A 21,356-nucleotide genomic window follows, 5' to 3' on the forward strand; every position below is an offset into this window, starting at 1 on the left:
CAGTACTAGCCAACCCGGCAGTGCTACACAATTTCAAAATATGTATATGAATCGGATATACGACATAATCTCCTCTTCTCTCTCTCTCTCTCTCTCTCTCTCTCTCTCTCTCTCTCTGTCATTCTCATTCTCCTGCTCTCTTTGTTCATCTCCCCCTCCTCCTCTCTTTGACGATTACCTCCAACCTCTCTCTCTCCAACTATTCCTCCCCTCTTCATATCCCCCTCCTCCTCCCCCTCACCGACTCCTCTTTTCCCTCTCTATAGCCATTTCCTTCCCCCTTACTCTGACAGTGTTTATTACTGCTGCACTCATATTCCCTAGTACTATTCTAATCATAAGCTGATAAGTCAAAAATACAACTTTCCCTCTGTCTATGAAAACCGACTGCAAGTTACAAAACAAAAAAGCACATTATTTCGTATACAAGATTCGTATAAAACATACACAATGGGAAATAATATGTACGGGGGAAACAATTTATCTAGTGATTTAAATACCCCGCTATCGTAGTTAAAAATGACTGCAAGTATGAAAACAAAACCACAAATTTTTCACAGTAGGACACAGTACACCATTTGGTCTTCCTCGCAATCTGTTTTAACAGAGAACATGTACATTGTTATTCAAAGAAATCTTAGTTGACGTCCATATGTAGGTTCATTAGTGTCGTATACGAATTTCGAGTAGATCGAACCAGAGCTTTTACAGCTGTTATTTAATGCAATCTCAAATGTTATAGTTGGCTTCGGTTTATGAAGACCAGCTATAACATTCAAAAACCACGCCCGACATTTTCATATAATCTCGCTCGCTATTCGCAAACGGGAAAAATGAGCTGGACTAATTTTGTAGGAGTTCAGGGTTTTCGAGTTTTTCAAGGAAAACATAAAAAAGTGACCTTCAAAGGCACCTTAACCCCATACTCATCACTCACCAATCAGGATTTCTGGTATGTTGTTCGTGGAACTCCCCCTTAGCGCTGCACCAAACATTCTAACAAACCAACTATTCCCGATAATCGCCACCAGTATAGTCGGCTACTTCGTTAACATATTTAATTTAAAAGTGCATATGAAAGGAAAACGATTTTGTAAGCGTTACACTAAAACTATTTACGTTGAAAATTAGATCCAAATTCAACCCTTATAAGCACAGTAGTTTGGTGGTCAGAAGGCCTGAGTAACGCAACGATGTAATTATTTCGTACCATTCAAATTCACGAAAGTGTTAGGTAAATTTTACACAAACGTCCATTTTACAATTTGTAAGTGCTCGACTATACTGGTGGCGTAAAAAAGTCCAATCAGTGAAGACTAAAAAATTTCGAATATGAGAAATAATTCGCGCAGTTGTAAATATTTGTACAGTGGTAGGAGGGAGCGCCACGAACAACATTCTAAAAATCCTGAACGGAGGGGCCTGAGTGTGGGAACAGGGGTGGGTCTAAAGGTCAGTTTTGTAAGTCCTTATTCAATAACTTGAAAACTACGGTCTATAATGGAAACGTGTCCCAGTAAGAAATTTAACTACATTAAATTTCCTACATAGAGGTCCTGTTCATTTTTTCTCGTAGAAATTAAACATAGCGCGTTGTGTGCGAGAGAACGTGAAAATACCGTGCCTGGTGTATGAAGTCAAGCTGTAACATTGCAGATTGAATAAAATGACAGCTGCAGGGGCAGCTGAATAACCCTGTACATACACATACGTTATACATATTTACAAAATATATAGCTACGTTCGTCCTAATGTTCACTACCGTGTAAGAATTTGATGTAAATCGGTCAAGTGTTTTTCGAGATTTTAGGTAACAACGTTAAACGACGACTTTTTTATACAGGGTGGTCCATTGACAGTGACCGGGCCAAATATCTCACGAAATAAGCATCAAATGGAAAAACTACAAAGAACGAAACTCATTTAGCTTGAAGGGGGAAACCAGATGGCGCTATGGTTGGCCCGCTAGATGGCGCTGCCATTGGTCAAACGGATATTAATTGCGTTTTTTTTAAAACAGGAAACCCCATTTTTATTACATATTCGTGTAATAGGTACAGAAATATAAATGTTTTAGTTGGACCACTTTTTTCGCTTTGTGTTAGATGGCGCTGTAATAGTCACAAACGTATAAGTACGTGGTATCACGTAACATTCCGCCAGTGCTGACGGTATTTACTTCGTGATACATTACCCGTGTCAAAATGGACCGTTTACCAATTGCGGAAAAAGGTCGATATCGTGTTGATGTATGGCTATTGTGATCAAAATGATCAACGGGCGTGTGCTATGTATGCTGCTCGGTATCCTGGACGACATCATCCAAGTGGCCGGACGGTTCACCGGATAGTTACGTTGTTTAAGGAAATAGGAAGTGTTCAGCCACATGTGAAACGTAAAGCACGACCTGCAACAAATTATGAAGCCCAGGTAGGTGTTTTAGCTGCTGTCGCGACTAACCCGCACATCAGCATCAGACAAATTGCACGAGAATCGGGAATAAAAAACGTCGGTGTTGAGAATGCTACATTAACATCGATTGCACCCATACCATATTTCTATGCACCAGGAATTTCACGGCGACGACTTTGAAAGTCGTGTACAGTCCTATCACTAGGCACAAGAGAAATTACGGGACGATGACTGATTATTTGCACGCGCTGTATCTAGCGACGAAGCGTCATTAACCAACTGCAGTAACGTGAACCGGCATAATATGCACTATTGGGCAACGGAAAATCCAAGATGGCTGCGACAAGTGAAACATCAGCGACCTTGGCGGGTTAATGTATGGTGCGGCATTATGGGAGGAAGGATAATTGGCCCCCATTTTATCGATGGCAATCTAAATGGTGCAGTGTATGCTGATTTCCTACGTAATGTTCTACCGATGTTACTACAAGGTGTTTCACTGCATGACAGAATGGCGATGAACTTCCAACATGATGGATGTCCGGCACATAGCTCGCGTGAGGTTAAAGCGGTATTGAATAGCATATTTCATGAGAGGTTGATTGGTCTTCGAAGCACCATACGATGGCCCGCACGTTCACCGGATCTGACGTCCCCGGATTTCTTTCTGTGGGCAAAGTTGAAGGATATTTTCTGTCGTTATCCACCGACAACGCCTGACAACATGCGTCAGCCCATTGTCAATACATGTGCGAACATTACGGAAGGCGAACTACTCGCTGCTGAGAGGAATGTCGTTACAGGGATTGCCAAATGCATGAGGTTGACGGACATCATTTTGAGCATTTATTACATTAATGTGTTATTTACAGGTAATCACGCTGTAACAGCATGCGTTCTCAGAAATGATAAGTTCACAAAGGTACATGTATCACATTGGAACAACCGAAATAAAATTTTCAAACGTACCTACGTTCTAAATTTTAATTTAAAAAACCTACCTGTTACCAACTGTTCGTCTAAAATTGTGAGCCATATGTTTGTGACTATTACTGCGCCATCTATCACAAAGCGAAAAAAGTGGTCCAACTAAAACATTCATATTTATTTACGTACTACACGAATATGTAAGAAAGAAATGGGGCTTCCTATTTAAAGAAAACGCAGTTGATATACGTTTGACCTATGGCAGCGCCATCTAGCGGGCCAACCATAGCGCCATCTGGTTTCCCCCTTCAAGCTAGACAAGTTTCGTTCTTTGTAGTTTTTCGTTTGACGCTTATTTCGTGAGATATTTGGCCCGGTCACTATCAATGGACCACCCTGCATATAGTAGTACAGCTTGTAAGTAGAATAGACGATTGCCCTTGTAGCTGGTTTGTGGCGTACAGAGTGACAAATTTACTATACAGAGCTGCCACCTTTGCGAGCGACAATAGCTCTAACGCGGCTGGGCGTCCAGTAGAACTGAATGCATACACCTTTGCATGCTGCTTTTACTGCAGCGCAAAGATCATCAATCGTAGTGTCAGGCGAGCTTGTCTGTTGGCAACCCATGACCAGATGAATTCCGTGGGTGAGAGATCTATACAAAATGCTGAGCAACAGTCGAACTCCACCATTATCGAGGTATGTCTTGTCTGCATGAACAACATGCTTTCCTGAGTAATCTTTCTTAAAGATAGCTTCATGGAGACCTGAAAGATTAGGTACAGCGACCGCCTTCAATACGTCAAAATGAACTAACTGCTGTCCACTTTACCTGATGTATGAACCAGATGTGATCGATTTGTTTGCTCCGCCACGCAAGATGCTAGTACTATATGACGACGATGAATGCAAACTGTCAACATTCGTTCTTCTAAGAACCTCTACACGAACTATATGTGCTGTTCGCAGAACTGGGACTCTAAATATCTACTGTCGTTCTTAGACTCACCACTGTAGGTGAGAATATCTCTGCTGCCACTTGTAACATTATGTAATTGCCTTATCATTTTAAATCATTCACTAATCGAGCAGTAACTCGGCAACAGCTACAGTTAGCAAATAATGTTGCGAGAATGTAAAGGGTGAACGACCTGTGACGTAACTTGTTTATTGTCGAAGCACCGTCAGAGATGCAGTGAGTTACTGACTCTGAAAACCGCGGTGCGAAAAACGTACGGAAGAAGAACACTTTTACACATTCTTTTGATGTACGAGATATTCTCGATTAAGAGTTACTCAGATACTAATTTTTTTCTTCTCTTGTCTCTTGTAACTTGTGTCGGACGTGCATGTCTTGCCGCCGTATTATTATTGTTAAAAATAATATTATTTTAGTGTAAAGTAAAATTGCAATACTAAAAGCGCAATACTGCATAGCGGTAGATTTATTGCGCGACGTGAATATGAAAACGTCAAAGGAATTATTTTTATTACGAGAAGAGAAGTGCCAGTCAAAACGGCATCCATGTTTAATCCTTCATTGCAGTGTAAGTTCATCTATTAAGTGCCTTATATTCAGAGTTAAATGGAACTGGTGTATGGACTATTTATTTAGTATAGAATCTATGTCTCACTCCTTCATGAAGTTATTTAATTTTCTTTATGTTTCTGCCAAATAAAGAGTTCACAGTCACGAATTCTTTCGTCGAAATCGGACGGAAGTTGCATGCAGCGAAATATTTTCTCCGCACCATATTCTACTGGTAAATGCATGATAAACTACGGTCCCTTACGAAATTCATGTTGAGCTATCGAAAAATAATTATATTTTGAATAGGCATTTACTCTCCTCTGCAATGCAACTTCAGACTGATCAGAAGATCCAACAAGAAACAGCCGTACACGCTCGGCGTTCGCAAATATATTTCCACCGCTGATTATAGCTTTATGTTACAGCACAAAAGTAAATATATTGTTGTAATTAGCGACTACGAACGGGGACATTTATAACTGTATGTTTATGTATACACATTACGTAAACATATCGTTATACACTTCAAAGGTCACTGCAGCGATGGTCGCCATGATGATTGTGGTGTTCCAAATGGTGTCATATTGTTCTTGCTGTAACCACGATCGAGCAAACAATGCTTCTGTCCTCTCTTTGGAGCTAGTCAAGTGAGATTACAACACGGTGACTACAGACTTTCTGAACCCATCGTTTTTATATTTGCAAGAGAGTTGTGGAACGATAACCTGCAGCCTCTAAAGATCACGACCCTACCACTGTTTTATTCTGATACGTAATAGTATATGTTTCCCCTTCTTACACGAAACGTAAGACGATACGCACTCAGATACAATTTCTGAGCCGGCCATAGTGGCCGAGCGGTTCTAGGTACTACAGTCTGGAACCGCGCGACCGCTACGGTCGCAGGTTCGAATCCTGCCTCGGGCATACATGTGTGTGATGTCCTTAGGTTAGGTAGGTTTAAGTAGTTCAAAGTTCTAGGGGACTAATGACCTCAGATGTTTATTCCCATAGCCCTCAGAGCCATTTGAACCAATTGAACAATTTCTGAGCGAGAAATCCAGAGTGTAATCTTTCCTAATATACGGAATATCGATGTCGTTACTCCTGTGGGCTTTATACAGCTGCACTGAAATTCTGATCATTTCGATTTCCAAGTATGTAGTCCACTTCACACAGATTTGTCATTTGTCACATACCGCCTTCATGGTGCTACAATTTAAATATCCAGAAGTGTAACTGCTGACGTAAATTTATGGTTTAATTGGGAAAACACTGCTAAATTCAGGGGGAAAAATAGCAGCGTAACCTTAAATTTGAGGTGTCGAATATTTGATGAATGTCGCAAACGTACTGGAGAGGTTATTTTAGGCTAACTTAACGTCCTGACTTCTTTGTAAACTGTATAAGTACTTACACTTAGTTTCGGTTTACATTCTCTGCGTGTTTTCGCCGTTTTTTGTCGTATTTTGTTAGAAGTGATAATACCGATAAGGTGGGCTAGTGGTAAAGCATGTTTTCTTTCAGAAGCTGCGATAACTCCTCACCTCAACTAACTCCCAATTGCGACCGACTCGTACACTTATCGACTTCATGTAGGGATTGGATACCTTTGAAAATGGTGCTGAGTCTATCAATCGCTCGAAGAACTGTAATGTTAACTGTACTGCATGCCGATTCTGTAAACACTCATTTATTTGATATCATGGGCATGAAGGGTACAGTCAGAAGTAATCCATAAAAGTATGGTAGGATCACCGTTATTTCCTATAAACATAAATGATCTGTCGGACAGGGCAGGCAGCAATATTTGGTTGCTTGATGATGATGCTATGGTGTAAGGGAACGGGTCGTGGTGGAGTGACTATAGGGGGATACAAGGTGACAGAATGAATGGCAGCTAACTCTAAATGTAGAAAAATGTAAGTTAATGTGAATGAATGTGAAATACTAACCTGTTATGTTCGGATATAGCAGTAATAGCGTCCTGCTTGACATAGTGACGTCGTTCAAATATCTGGCCGCAACACTGCAAAGCGATATGAAATCGAACGACCATGTGAGGATTGTGCTTGGGAGGGCGAATGGTCGACTTCGGTTTATTGGGGGAATTTTGGGGAAATGTTGTTCTTGTATAAGGGAGGCCGCATATAGAACGCTAGTGCGACCTATTCTCGGGTGCTGCTAGAGTGTTCGGAATCCGCACCAGGTCGGATTGAAGGAAGACATCGAAGCAATTCAGAGGCGGAATGCTAGATTTTTTTTACCAGTAGGTTCGCACAACATCACGAAGATACTTCGGGAGGTCAAATGGGAATCGCTGGAGGGAAGCCGACGTCGTTTTCGAGCAACACTACCGAGAAAATTTAGGGAACAGGCATTTGAAGCAAACTGCACAATGATTCTGCTGCCGCCAACATACATTTCGTGTAAGGATCACGAAGATATACGAGAAATTAGGGTTCACGCGAGACATATAGACAGTCGCTTGGTCGTCACACCGTAAGCGCGTGGAACAGGAAAGAAAATGACTAGTAAAGGTACAGGGTATCATCCGCCACACACTATGCCCTGATTTGTGGATTATGTATATAGATGCAGGTTGCATAGATCTTAAACGTCAAGTTATTATAAAGTGCTTTGACCTTGTAATTATGACACCTCAGGCAATCACAGCGAATCGTGGACTGTGATGCACCTGTAACATGTTACCGGAAAGAGATCTCACTCAATCGTGGTTAGAAATAACAAAAAAAGATACTGTATTTCTGCTACACTTACTGTCTTCATTTTAACTAATGAGAATCGAGGGGTATCCAAGGCTGGCTGCGTGCACCAACTTACAAAAGCGATTCAGAGCCCTTTGCCCTAGAGCTCGGGTACCAAGAAATTACGGCAGGCATGATCGGTAGGGAGAAAGAACATAAGGACAGTTTCTCACTCTTTCACAGGGAAGTCAGTCATACTATCAGTTTACAGCCGCGAGCCGTACTCGGCTACGTGACAGAGAGGCTCATTTCGCCGACACTGAAGTTGGTTTCCCTGTGGCTGTACGGGTGGAGGTTTTGTCAAGTTCACACATTTTTTGTTTCGTACCTTTGAACATTTAATATTTTGTCCAAATGTAACGATAGTAGGTTCAAAAAGGGGTTCAAATGGCTCTGAGCACTATGGGACTTAACATCTGTGGTCATCAGTCCCCTAGAACTTAGAACCACTTAAACCTATCTAACCTAAGGACATCACACACATCCATACCCGAGGCAGGATTTGAACCTGCAACCGTAGCAGTCACGCGGTTCCGGACTGAAGTGCCTAGAACCGCACGGCCACCGGCACGATAGCAGGTGCGATCTTTATTAGCCCAAGTTATACGTCGATTCCCACAATGTATAACAGAAATAGATGGAACTATTTTGAGCCACAGTATGACGTCGTTCTTCCCAGAGGGTGATCTGGCACAGAATTAACCCAGTATTTTCCCCTACCGTTGTATCCCTCAGCTTGCAGCTTCAGACGTCTGCTCCAGAACGCCATGTGGATCCTTTGTTTCCCAGACCTTCCCTCCTGTAGGGCGATAACGAAAATTGATCACTAAATAAGTTGTTGAAACTTCCAAGTTTTACCATTGAAATGATTCCTCGACAAGGATACAAATGTATAATTTTAATAGACTTGCTTGGAGTCTATATCAAAAATCGGATCAAAAATTAAAATTAGCTAGGTGACATGGTAATTACACATGCCGGTCTGACACGAGTAATGACAATTTCGTTTAAAATTTTTGAATAGTGGTTCTCCTTAGCTTGTACATATTTAAAGTAATGTTGGAACTACCGACGACTGTTAAAATGAATTACTGTATTTTTCTACCAATCATCCTCAAGTACAGTAATGACAATTTCAGCATTCCCATGCGTAAGGTATCATGGCGATTGAAATGATCATTCTGTGTCGAAATAGCTGTTACAAGACTGAATACTCAAGTACCTGATCATATTCGTTTTGGTGTGTAGTTAGCGACAGCTATAATTTTTATTTCTCATAATAATGCTATTACACGCTTTCCTCACTGTACTTGCCATTGGCTGTATTTAAGAAGTGCGCTGTCTCATTCATTCCCTAACAGACATACATACAGTTTAAATTCATAGCATAACTCTCATTCAGGTTCTGCATCACTAAGTGAAACTCGTCTCGAACTTTTAAAACTAGCTTGGAAGAATCTCAATCAGTATAACTCTTTCCTCTTCTTTTTTAAGTTTGAATGACAAGTACACTGTTTTTATTCTACCGAATTTCTTATTTCTACTAACTTCAGGAAACAACTGACTAGCGTGTGCAAAGGCCACTAGTTCTTAGGTACGTAAACATTATATGAAAAATACAATAAACTTGCACAGAATGTTGTACACCAAACTTGTTTTTCAACGTTGAAATCACACTTCACGCAATGGACAATATTAAGCACACCTGATTCAACTGAGCACTAGTCACTTACGTTGTGCAAAATGCATGTTTTACATTGTAAATTACAGTTAATGTAAAGGGCAATTTTAAACACAGTACATGATTAAAATACAGTAATACGAGTTATATTGTTATAGTGCTGAAGTCTGTGAGGTAAGGAAGGTAAAGAATATAATATTGTATTGTGTTTTAATTTTGTACAGCTTTGAAGGGGTCTATGGGCATGTGGTGAGTTAATCTTCACGTGAAGTTTACATCCCCGTGGGAATGAGCTCAGCTGTAGCTGATCATTTAGAATCAGCAGGGGATTTTGAGCTAAATATTTGTTTACCTCAGGGGTTTCCTACAGGATTAGTTTTCTTCCTTTGTTGGCTCTGTGAAGTTATTCTGTGTGCACTTGGTATCTATGTTCTTATTTCAGCGCATGCTTGGATAAGATGGTCTGATTTACATAATCTCCAGCTGCGTCCGTGTTCAGTCAGCCTAGTTGATATGCGTCTGCCTGTTTGATCAACATACAGTTTGTTGCAGTCATTGCAAGTGATTTTATAAACACCACTATTACCTAATCGATCTGTTCTGTCCTTTCAGTTAAATAGGATATTATCTGTAGTGCCTCTTACATAAGATGAAGTTTTGTAACTGTATGATTTGAGAGTTTTGGCCAATTTGTCTGACAACTTTCCTAAATAAGGGATAGTACACCAGGTGGTTTTACATATAAATGTTGCTGTGGAGGGGGCACACACGTAGGGCAACATTTTTCTTCTTTGTTTCTTGTGTAGAGAGTAGTAAATTAAGGCAAGGGTTAGCCATTGTTAAATGCAATAGGTTTAATGGTGTCAAATTTTGTCTCAAAAATCTGTTGCCGCTGGTTTGGATGTAAGACGATGCACCAAGGAAAGGAAGGCAGCATGTTTGTGTGTTATCGGGTGTTGTGAACATGAGGGGTTTAGCTCGTCTATTGTTGTCGGATTTTCTGTAAATTTTGAACCATTTGTATTTTCAGTGAATCTATGTTGAGGTCTAAGTAGTCAGTTTCCATGGTGAACTGTATGTTTTTCTGTTGTGAGTTTAGATGTACTAGGAATGTGTTCAGTTGTCTTCTGGTGCCATTCCACAGACACAGTACATCATCTACATATTTTTACCAATATCTGATATTATCATTGTGAGGTTCATTATGTGGGAACTGTTTTTCGAAATGCTCCATGAAGATTTCTGCTAAAATATGGCTGAGGGTAGACCCCATTATCAAGCCGTCTAGATGTTTGTATAGAGTACCTTCAAGCTGTGAATTATTTTGTTGTAAGCATTACTCTGTGGGCAGTTTTATGTCTCCAAGTTGTACAAGATTGACACCTGCTCTATATAGTAGTTCTGTAAAAATATCGAGGCATTCTTTGACTGCTATGTTTGTAGATAAGCTGCTAACTTCCGTCTTCGATAAAATACATTAAGTGAATAATTTCTGCTCATGTTTGCTGTAGGATTATTTTTATACCTGTAGTAAGATTTGCGCTTCGCTATTTGGGACACTGTTACGAGATTCCTTTTTTACTGACATGACGCGAAAAACTTATCCTAGGTTTTTCAATGGTATCAACTTCCTCACTAATATTTGCGTCGGTAGTTGCTTTCCAATTTTTATTTATTTTTTTCTCGTTTTACAGAGAAGGCGGTGTGACTCAAAGACAGGAAAGCTCCTGTTGAAACGTGCTTGGTATTAAATTTCTGCAATGATTTATCTAATTAAGACGATGTTGTAAGAGGATTCTTACCTTTCGCCATGGGCGACAGCATCATAAGGTGGCACGCCCTACTGCCGGCGCTCTCTCCAAATATGGTGACGTTGTGGGGATCGCCACCAAAGTTGGCGATGTTCTCACGGACCCATCGCAAGGCCATGACCATGTCTTTGAGGCCCATATTACCTGGCACCACGGAATCTCCTGTCGTCATGAATCCTGTCCACATAATAAGAACAGATCGTCGTTAGTAGATTGACAAAGATGCTGTCAAGGAAGGAGTACGGGTGGTAACTGAAGTTATTGAAACGCTGTAACAAGGATGCAGTTTTCATAAAAACAAATTAATGAAAACCCGGAAGTGTCCTGGCCGATGAATCTACTACTAATGAGGCAGTAAAAGGCGGAGACAATCTAGGATATTCTTAAGGATAACATCCGACAGGAGGAAAATGTGGTAACGGTGTAGTCAAAGTGTTTTTAAATGTTTACCAACCATCAATGAGACAGGAAATTTCAGAAATCATCATACTTTTTCATTCAGTTTCTTTTTTTAAGTTCTCTAATGTAACTACTATGTTTAATAGATATATGATCATCACCCTGGCCCATACAACTATTTTTCCCCTAATTACGTCCTCCTGAGTAGTCTCCGTCCAAAGATACGAATATATCACTGTTGAAAGTCACGAATATCTTACACATGAGGATACCTTCATTACTAAATCACACAATAGTGCAACATGTACTCGAGAAAATATAATATAACCGGTCTTTTGGTTTAGAGCAGTTTTAATTTGTGCATCAGCCCAACGAATGCTACAAAAATGGATTCATAATATAAATGAGCAACATAGAGGTATTGCGCATCGACTCGTAGTCTGATGTTGTTTGTATTCTTTCTTGTAGCAAGAAATGGTCATGTGTCCACAGCCATTAGTTATCAAATGAGTTTCAGTTGCGTTTTACGGAGATCTGTAGTATAAAGTAATGTCAATGGATTCATTTCCAGAGTAGTAATCCTGGTGTACAGGACCTAATTAGTCTGCAACAGGATACAGATTTTCCAGTAAATTTTGTCAAGGGCAGTTGTGTCAAGTACAATCAGTGAACGAAATAGTCCAGACTGTCATGTCAACAACAGAATTACAACCATATACCGTGCCTAAAAACAACATGAGTAGCCATTGTTGCTCGCAGGGCGACCGCATGGTCTGGAAACACCCAGATTACTATCGAGGAGCATCAGCAACTCTTCCATGCATTGTGAGTCATTCACAAAAGTTTCACTTACATCTCGAAAACGTGCAGCGTGTACAAGGTTGTAGCAAAACACAGAACTGAAAAGGCGACTGAGATAAAGCTGTGTTTAGCGACGAAATGAATTCAGTCTCGACAGTTCTGAATACCGTTTGTAGTACATCTATGGCGTTTGTGGAAGAGTGACTTAATAGTCTATATACATGACAAAAATCACTGACTCCATTTTGTCTAATTCTTGCAACTGTTACACTTTCAGTGTATAAATTCTATTGTCATCTCAGAGTCCGAGAGACTATTGTCATTGTGCAAATACCTGCGTGCCTATAGGTAACCTTAACACGGATCATTCACGAAACTTTTCCTTCCTGTCCGACAAAAGTCGTGTCTGCTTCCAGATGGCTGGGACACTTTGTGTCTGGGCCAGCAAATGTCTCACTTGTTCCATCCACTACGCAAGCTCAGGATGGCTTCTGTTTAATGACCCCTGCGGTGAGAGCAACAGATATTCCATAAGGAATATCTTAAGGAGGCAGTCTCGTATAAGGGGCAGTCGAGTGAAAACAAGACAGATGGAAAAAAATAAGTAAACCGTTTATTATTTCAAAAGTAATCGCCGTAATTGTTAATGCATTCACAGCACTTGAGACAAGACAATCAGTGCCTTCATAGAAAATATTTTCAGTTGTCTCTGGGATCATGATTGTACCCAAGTGTGCACCTGTTCGTCCACATCAAATCTGCACCCAAGAACATCTCTGTTCAGTGCTCCAAAAATACGTAACGCACAGTAGTACGTGGGCACTTTGCAAAAGTTGAAGCGCACAGTCAAGCATGGGAATGTTGACGAACGGCATCATTCTTCCGCCTGCCCACATAATGCAAATATTGTCCCGATATCTGCATATTTTTGGTGCCCTGAAGAAAGACATTCATGACTGTAAATTTGTTTTCGACGAAGAGGTGTACGCCTGGGTAGAATCATGGTTCTGTCAGCGACCGAAAACATTTTTCCGTGAAGTCATTGACCATGTTGTCTCACAGTGGGATAAATATATTTACCCCCTAACGGTGATTACTTTTGAAATTATAAACAGTTTACCGGCTTACTTACTTTGTTCCACTTGGCTTTCATTTGATTCCCCCGTGTACAATAAAATGCCACAGCCTCTTTCCTTACCCACGGATTCCATCTCGGATCTTCAATTGGGCCTTTGATTATGTTCTTACCATAGGAATGTTGAACCTCAGTGACATTTCCTCCTGCCTTTTACCAGTTACTTGTCCTGTGCCGGATCACATATATGTGTGTCTCTGTGCAAAGGGAGCCTGAAGAAAAAAGCAAAGAAAGAAACCTGCCAAAATCCATAGCAGATGCTGTAGGAACCTACAACCTTTTTGGACCACAGGATCAAAGAAAGTGAATGAATCTGCGAACGAGAAGATTTACAACACGTCAAAAGACGGATTTTGCAGATTCTGAGAGAGATGTGGTCCAACTAATCGTAATCAAGGAATGGTTTTAGAAGCCTATTTTCGGGCAAGTATTTTCTTTTAGCGTGGAGAAAACCCATTAAACGTGAGGAACTAAGGTTACTAATACGAAATTCGATTGGCGTGACAAATCACCTGAACTTTTCAGTTAAAAATGTTCTAAGCAAACAGTCTATAAAACCATCGAAAATATTGAATTCTCCACATCTGCTGCTGACAAGAAGAAGAATGCTGTGAAGACTGTTGCTGCCACTGCTCTTGTCGACGGACCCTGCGTTTTCTGTGGATGTAGACTTAATTTTAGTATTGATATTAATGATACATTTACACATGGTAATGGTTGGCTTACTGTAGCTATTGTACGAGGAGGTACAGGAGTACCTAATGTTCCTGGACTTGAATAGAGTGCCATTGGAGGAAGGAATGATTCAAATTACCACGTGTCTAAGATCGCTGTGTCGTTAGAGGTTTTCGCAGGACAGTGTAGAAAAGCAGAACACTAGTGTCGTCACTCACCCAGTGCACCGAGGCGGTAGTTGAAGGTGACGAGGAGGACTCCGTGCTGCAGCAGGTAGTCGGGGCCATAGGCGTCAGTGTTTCCGGAGCCGCGCGAGTAGCCTCCGCCGTGGATCCACACCATCACCGGCAACATGTCGCTTCTACTCTTCGTCGGCAGCTGAAAGTATTCTCCTACTTACAAATACTGAAATAGCAAAGGAGCTTATTCTTTCTCATTCCCAATCACACAGCATAATCTTAGATGCCCATTTCGACATGGATGCAGGCTGACGTGAAACAGTCATAAGCCTAGCAAGAAGATGTTTCTGTCCACCAGTGCGAGCGATAAGAGCTTACCAAGAGCGAATACTAACATTATTTGCTGCAGACAGGACATATGGATGGGACCACTGCGAAGGCAATCTGGAAAGTGAAGCCAAGCGCCAACTGTAGTTTGACATGTGCCAATGACACGGTTCTTGGAGTGGCATTCCTCTGTATTCCATCTTCCTACTGGATCTGGTGATCAGAGAGGGAATCCTACTTCCGTAATATAATTTTCTGCTGCTGTTGATAGTATCCTATACTCATTTGGCCAGAAAATTTCTTTTCTTCCCATTTCACTTCACTGACACCCTACTATGTCTTCATTGAGCCTTTGCAGTCCTGTTTTTAGATTTTCTAGCTTCCCTACCAAGTTCAAGCTTCTGAGATTCCACGCTCCGGCTAGTAGAATGTTATTCTTTCGTTGGTTATTGAATCTTTTTCTCATGGTCACCTCCGCTTTTGCAATCCTCTCCCGGAAATCCGAATGGGGGACTATTCCGGAATTTTTTGGCAATGGAGACATTACCATGATATTTTTTTTTATTTACTGGTCACTGTCCAATGGATACACGTTATTTGCTTTTAATGCAGTGGTTCTTCCGTCTTTAGGGGCAGTTTCCTACCGGATGAACAAGAGAGTTCCCGTAACCACTGTCCGCTCGTACGCCCTCTGCCGTTGGCAGAATATAGATGACTTCTTATGCCGGAACTCTTTGGCCGTCAATGCTGTTTATTAATCAAAATTCAAACGACGGTGGGTTTCGAATTCGGGACTAGGTGACGTTTTGACTACTAAACAAAGAACTTACCCCTAGACGACAGATGCGAGCCACGGAAACTGGAAAGAAGAGTTCGATGGTGGCATTTTATTCCGCACTGTGAGAACAACCAACAAGCTACCAGAAACAAATGTACATCTCCGCTCCCGAAAGCCGGCAGCTACGTCCATTAAAGCTGATTGAGTGAGGTTCGTAATATCAGCGTGAAACAACAGCTTAGATAGGGGATGAACACTCACAGATGGGGTAATGGCGTGTAAGACACATTTTTCGCAGTGGGGACGGTAATAGGTGCTACCTATGACTTCGCTTTATGAAATGTACTTGTAGAATTAATCATGTAATAAGCCTCACCCCACACACACACACATTCATACATACACACACACACACACACACACACACACACACACACACACAGAGAGAGAGAGAGAGAGAGAGAGAGAGAGAGAGAGAGATATTTATTATTTATTACGAAACCGATCCGTAATAGTGTTTGTTGTGTCGGAACAGGACTCGAACCCAGACTTCCCGCTTTTAGCGAGCAATCGCCAGGATCGACCCAAACTTCCATTCGTCACGGAGTCGACAACCTTGACGGTCGAACATTTCGTGAGTCCCGCACAGGGAGAGACGAATACTCTTTCGTCATTTCGGACCGTCGAGGCATGGATATGTCTTTGATGGTTACGTTTCTGTATTTACACAGTGTCTGTATGTATGTAGGATGTTGTAGTGTTAAGATACAGCCATGCCTGCATGTCTGAAGGAACAGACATTGTTCTGGCAATTACACCTGTGGTGAATATTAAGAAATCGACTCGCATTTTACAAATCTGGACTGACTCTGACTTTTTGTGACGGATGAAAATTTTTGCATTCATGTCTGAAGCACAATGTAATGTGAAGGTACTGACACTGTATAAACGCAGACGTTGTAACCATCAATGAAATATTATTTATGTAGTGCGTATAAACAACCAGATAGCATGTCAGGTTCATTGTGGAATTTAACAACATTAAAGTTACACCAGCAAGTTCAAGCATATGTCGTATCTCACTAAAAGTCATTCTGTACTCACAATCGACGTTAGTGAATTTATTTTAACCTTCCTTTAATCTATTTCAGTTTTCCATGATATTCCGATGTGGTTATTTATAGTTAGTGTTACATAGCGTGCCAGTAACATAATGTTCCTTATGGATTATATTTTGATGATTCTTTCATTATTTCACTAATTAAATACAATGCACAACTAACTTCTTGCTTTAGAACACATTACGTAAATTCATCGTATATTAAGAACTCTTATAAACTGCCCATCGCAAATTGATTTAATTTGCAATGTTTGTTAAGTTCATAATTTCATGTGTTATTTTTGACAACTGACTACTTTCAGAATGCATGGAAATGAGCATGTGTGAAATTTCACTTAAAAATTTCACGAAGGCTAAATATTTCTCCATCTCTCTTTGTTGGTATTCCACAAAAGCTTATTTTTCATATAATAGCCTAATCCCGACATCTGCACCCATTTACGTATTTGACACATATGCTACACCAGTCTCCTCCTCCTACTCTTTTTGTCCATCTATACCTCACCTGTCCATCTACACCTCACCTGTCTCTCTGACCATCTCCTTTACATACCTCTCTGTCCACCCCTTTCTCCCCCCTCTGACCATTCCTAACTCTCCCTATCTCCTCCTGCTCCCTCTCTCAATCAATCTTTTCCCTACCACTCCTCCTCCCCTCCTCACCATATAGATCGCCTCCTTCATCCTCCCCCTATCCATCTCCTCCTCCAATCTCCCTATCTATCTTCTCCTCCCTCCCTCTGTGCCCCCTTTCCCTATCGACCTCCACCTCCTCCTCTCCCCCTCAGCCCCCTCCTATCACATCTCCCTGTTCATATCTTCCTGTCTATCTCTCTCTATCCTTCTGCTCCCTCACTTTGGCCTTCCCTCCTTCCCTCTTATGTTAACCTCACGATTATCCAGTCATTTCCACACTTACAAATAGCCCCCGCACAACAGGTTGAGGATCAGGCCAATACTAGTCCCATAACATACCTTCAGTGTGTGGCAGGCTGCTTGAAAATTGTTTCTCATCCCTGTAGGCTGCCCTGCAAAGCTAGTTAATTTGGCAAGCTGATACTGTTCCCACACAACATGCCTGTTGTGTACGCAACCTAGATGGCAGGGGCTGGGAAGAAGGACCTACTAGCGTATCTCCACTCTTAGTGCGGCTAGGAGGCTATAAACGCCACAGTGCTACATCTACATGTACATCTACGTGATTATTCACAATAAAGTGCCTGGCAGAGGGTTCAATGAACCACCTTCATCCTGTCTCTCTACCGTTCCACTCTCGAATGGCACGCAGGAAAACGAGTACTTAATTTTTTATGTGCGAGCCCTGATTTCTCTTATTTTATCGTGATGATCATTTCTCCCTATGTAGGTGGGTGCCAACAGAATGTTTTCGCAATCGGAGGGGAAAACTGGTGATCGAAATTTCATGATAAGTTCCCATCGCAACGAAAAACGCCTTTGTTTTAATGATTGCCACTCCAATTCACATATCATGTCTGTGGCACTATCTCCCCTATTTCGCGATAATACAAAAAGAGCTGCCCTTCTTTGTACTTTTTCAATGTCGTCTGTCAGTCCCACCTGATGCGGATCCCACACTGCACAACAGTACTCCAGGTACTGCAGAATAGGGCGGACAAGCGTAGTGTAAGCAGTCTCTTTGGTAGACCTGTTGCACCTTCTATGTGTTCTGCCAATGAATCGCAGTATATATATGTGTGTGTGTGTGTGTGTGTGTGTGTGTGTGTGTGTGTGTGTGTGTGTGTGTGTGTGATACCATTCCATGGATCGCAGGGTTGTGATAGCTGCTGTATAGTGAAAATACTGACAAATAGCACCGTAATGTGTAGTTGCTCTACATTCATTACCTTCTGCTTCCTGAATAAATTGAAACGATGCTCGTCGAGCAGTGTATTATCCTGACTTTAGGAGACATACATAGTTTCGTTAACAATATGTATTTAAAGTACAACTGTGAAAACTTGAACACAAAGCTGAGGCTTACAGGTGTACGTTACCTTTGGCGTGTATACGTTCAGGTAAAGGCAGTCTTCGTCACCCAGGTATTTGTTTGCCATAAGACTGAACTGAGGGGCCATATTTCCTTCTCTGGTAGCATCTCTGATACCGGTCCATGGATCACAGGGCTGTGGCGGCTGAAAAGTGAGAATGTTTTGAGTCTTTCATAGTCTGATACTATTGCATCTGCAAATAGCATTGTAAGATAAACTCTTTACAGCAAATACACTGATTTTCCCAATCCAAAGAAACATTACTAACATAACAGCGTCAAATGTGATGCAGCTTGCCGGAAGCCACCTCACAGAAGACATAAAACGCGGGAACACAATTGCAGGTGTAGTGTATGACTTAGAACATACATGAAATACGTATTAGTCGTAGAAGCAAATGACGCCTACTGTCGCTTTCCAAGCGTAAGTGAAACTCACGTCAGTGACAACTCATCCATTGATCTATGTGTAGCCCAAAGCTAACAGTCGCAACATGCTAGCTGCAAATATTTCTCTGAAGAGCATTGATGGTACTAACGAGTGTGACTGCCATTTACAAATGCCTGCTTCTTGAAAGATTCTGCATAAAGTACTCGATGATGTTAGCTATCAGATGGTTCCAGTTAGGCAAACTGCAGTTACGATTGGATGACGCTCCTTTTGCGCACTTCGACCAGTAATGATAACGCTCATCGGATATCCACATGGTGCTGCCACTAAAATTTTTCTAAAACTGCTTAACTGCACGTCTCAACCACGAATATGAATAGCGAAGATAATTTGCTCTCTGAGGCTGTATAACAGACAATTTGAGGCGCAACTCACGGTGGCCACCTAGGTGATGAAGTCCCTAGTGTTGTAGAATAAGCTGATCGTACAAACACTGAAGGAAAAGTATGTGCCATTGCTGGCCCACTGACTACGTACTTCATAACTTGGATGAGGAATGAGAAATGGGAATGATCCGCATGACAGTATGTATGGCTATCCAGTACAGCACATGCGTATGCTGCTTTCGGAGAGATCTCTTAATCTGCACGTGAACTGCTAAGCAGAAACTGGCGTGTGATGATTGTTTTATTCTACGATCTCCCTTTCCACAGAGACACGCGCCACTTCCTACAGCGTTAGCATGACGTTCCCGGACAGATGTGGTGACATTGAAAACCACTCGCTTCTTCCCCTAGGACGTGGTGTCACTTCCGGCGTTTGCGACTCAGCAGTAGAGCTGATATCTCTTTCCAGTCCATATACACATTATCTCCTTTGCAAATAAAACGTTAGTGTTGAGATTTTTATTAATGAAGTGGATCAGATACTGTAACTGACGTATATTCAGCCCTTCCGGTGATTGGACTACCGCTTCTCACAACTTCAGTATCTAGGTGGTACGTATTGTAAATCTGTATGTAGGTAGTCCTTTAAATTTCCTTTATTTATTTCGTGTCTTCATGTAAATGAAAAAATTAAAATCCAGAGAAAAATGTTGTACGTGTGTTCTGAAGCTCTTGTCTGATAGGGAAGAATTTTATATGAAAAAAATTGTAATTGCGGGAGTAACAAATGAAGCAGAATCAAAAGTCTCAAGATTGACAGAGATGATATGTCTGATCATTATTGGAAAATCATTTGATTTTGTAAGAAGGAGATCTTTTGTTGATAATAACGAATGGAAGTAAAATCTGGAAAAGAGATATCGAAGTTTGATATGCAGACACCCTTGGTCGGTACTCGGCTTTGCATGAACGGACGGACGCGACCGCGGAGTCAGTCGGTGAAAAAATTAATGATTTTGAGGAATGCAGAATAGTTATTGGGATGATGGAAAGTGGAGGATCTTACGAATATCACGGAGCAATGTATGAAAACGGACAACGCAGTAATTACATGACGAGACGGGAAGATTCAGAAGTTTCTAGAACACTATTGTATAGTTATTGTTCCAGTAACTCACCGAAATTCGATGCAGAAGTGTATTTCGGAAGAACGGAATAAGTCTGAAGATGAAAGACAAATGAGAGCCAATAATTTCAAGAGAGAAGGCTTTCTTTCAAGATCCAAAATATAGCATGCCGGGAGGTAGTGGCTGGTAATACACCAAGCAGTCTAGTACCAAAAGCCATCACATCAAGAGGACGCAAACGCACATTCTGGGAGCATGCCAAGCGATTTTCATGTTATTCAGGACACAACAGAGACTGCGAAGCTCGCCCACTCTACTCTAAGGACTGTGTTAAGAGTGGAGACACATTTGTTTTCTGGTATCGAACTGAAAACTATTTCAAAAGTTGGACTGATGAGCATAAAGGAAAAACCTAAATTATCTTGCGTGAAAATTAATTAACAGATGATCTCCCATTAAAACATGAGGTAGCCAGTCGTCCATTGTTAAACTTATGACCGTCTCTACGTTTAAGCAACCCGACATAAACCAGTCCTGCATCCTGCTCCCAAAGAGTTTTGAAGATTTAGTGTTTATTCTGCCACAAGAGGACGCGTCGGAGCAGCAGGGGAAATTAATTTGCCTTTTGGTAATTAATTTTGATATTGACAAGACAGCACCTCTCATCTTTCAATGGCCAGCGATCTCCAAAACAGAAGCAACGTGACGGCGCAAAGACCATTCATCACTGCCAGCACGACACAAGGTGAGACATATGAAAGCTCCAGCGATTTCTACGCCTCCATTATCTTCACTTCGCAAAGTGTGGAAACAGGATTCCTAACAAATAACAAACAAACGTTGACAGAGATTTAAGAGCAGTATTCCTTAATAAAAGTACTGAATTGACTTTATCGC

At 41.3% G+C, this 21,356-nt stretch overlaps 1 protein-coding gene across 1 annotated transcript in view; it reads right to left on the bottom strand.

Moving 5' to 3' along the window:
* LOC126162299 (juvenile hormone esterase-like) overlaps positions 1–21,356 on the bottom strand; it is an 81,835-nt gene that overhangs the window by 23,388 nt on the left and 37,091 nt on the right. Inside the window, exons 2-4 of the mRNA XM_049918718.1 lie at positions 18,563–18,700; positions 14,362–14,521; positions 11,125–11,310 (exon numbers count right to left, since the gene is read on the bottom strand). Coding sequence (XP_049774675.1) covers positions 11,125–11,310; positions 14,362–14,521; positions 18,563–18,700 — 484 coding nt within the window. The remainder of the gene's footprint in view (positions 1–11,124; positions 11,311–14,361; positions 14,522–18,562; positions 18,701–21,356) is intronic.

The sequence above is a fragment of the Schistocerca cancellata genome, chromosome 2 (genome assembly GCF_023864275.1).
Source record: "Schistocerca cancellata isolate TAMUIC-IGC-003103 chromosome 2, iqSchCanc2.1, whole genome shotgun sequence".
Lineage (NCBI taxonomy): Eukaryota > Metazoa > Arthropoda > Insecta > Orthoptera > Acrididae > Schistocerca > Schistocerca cancellata.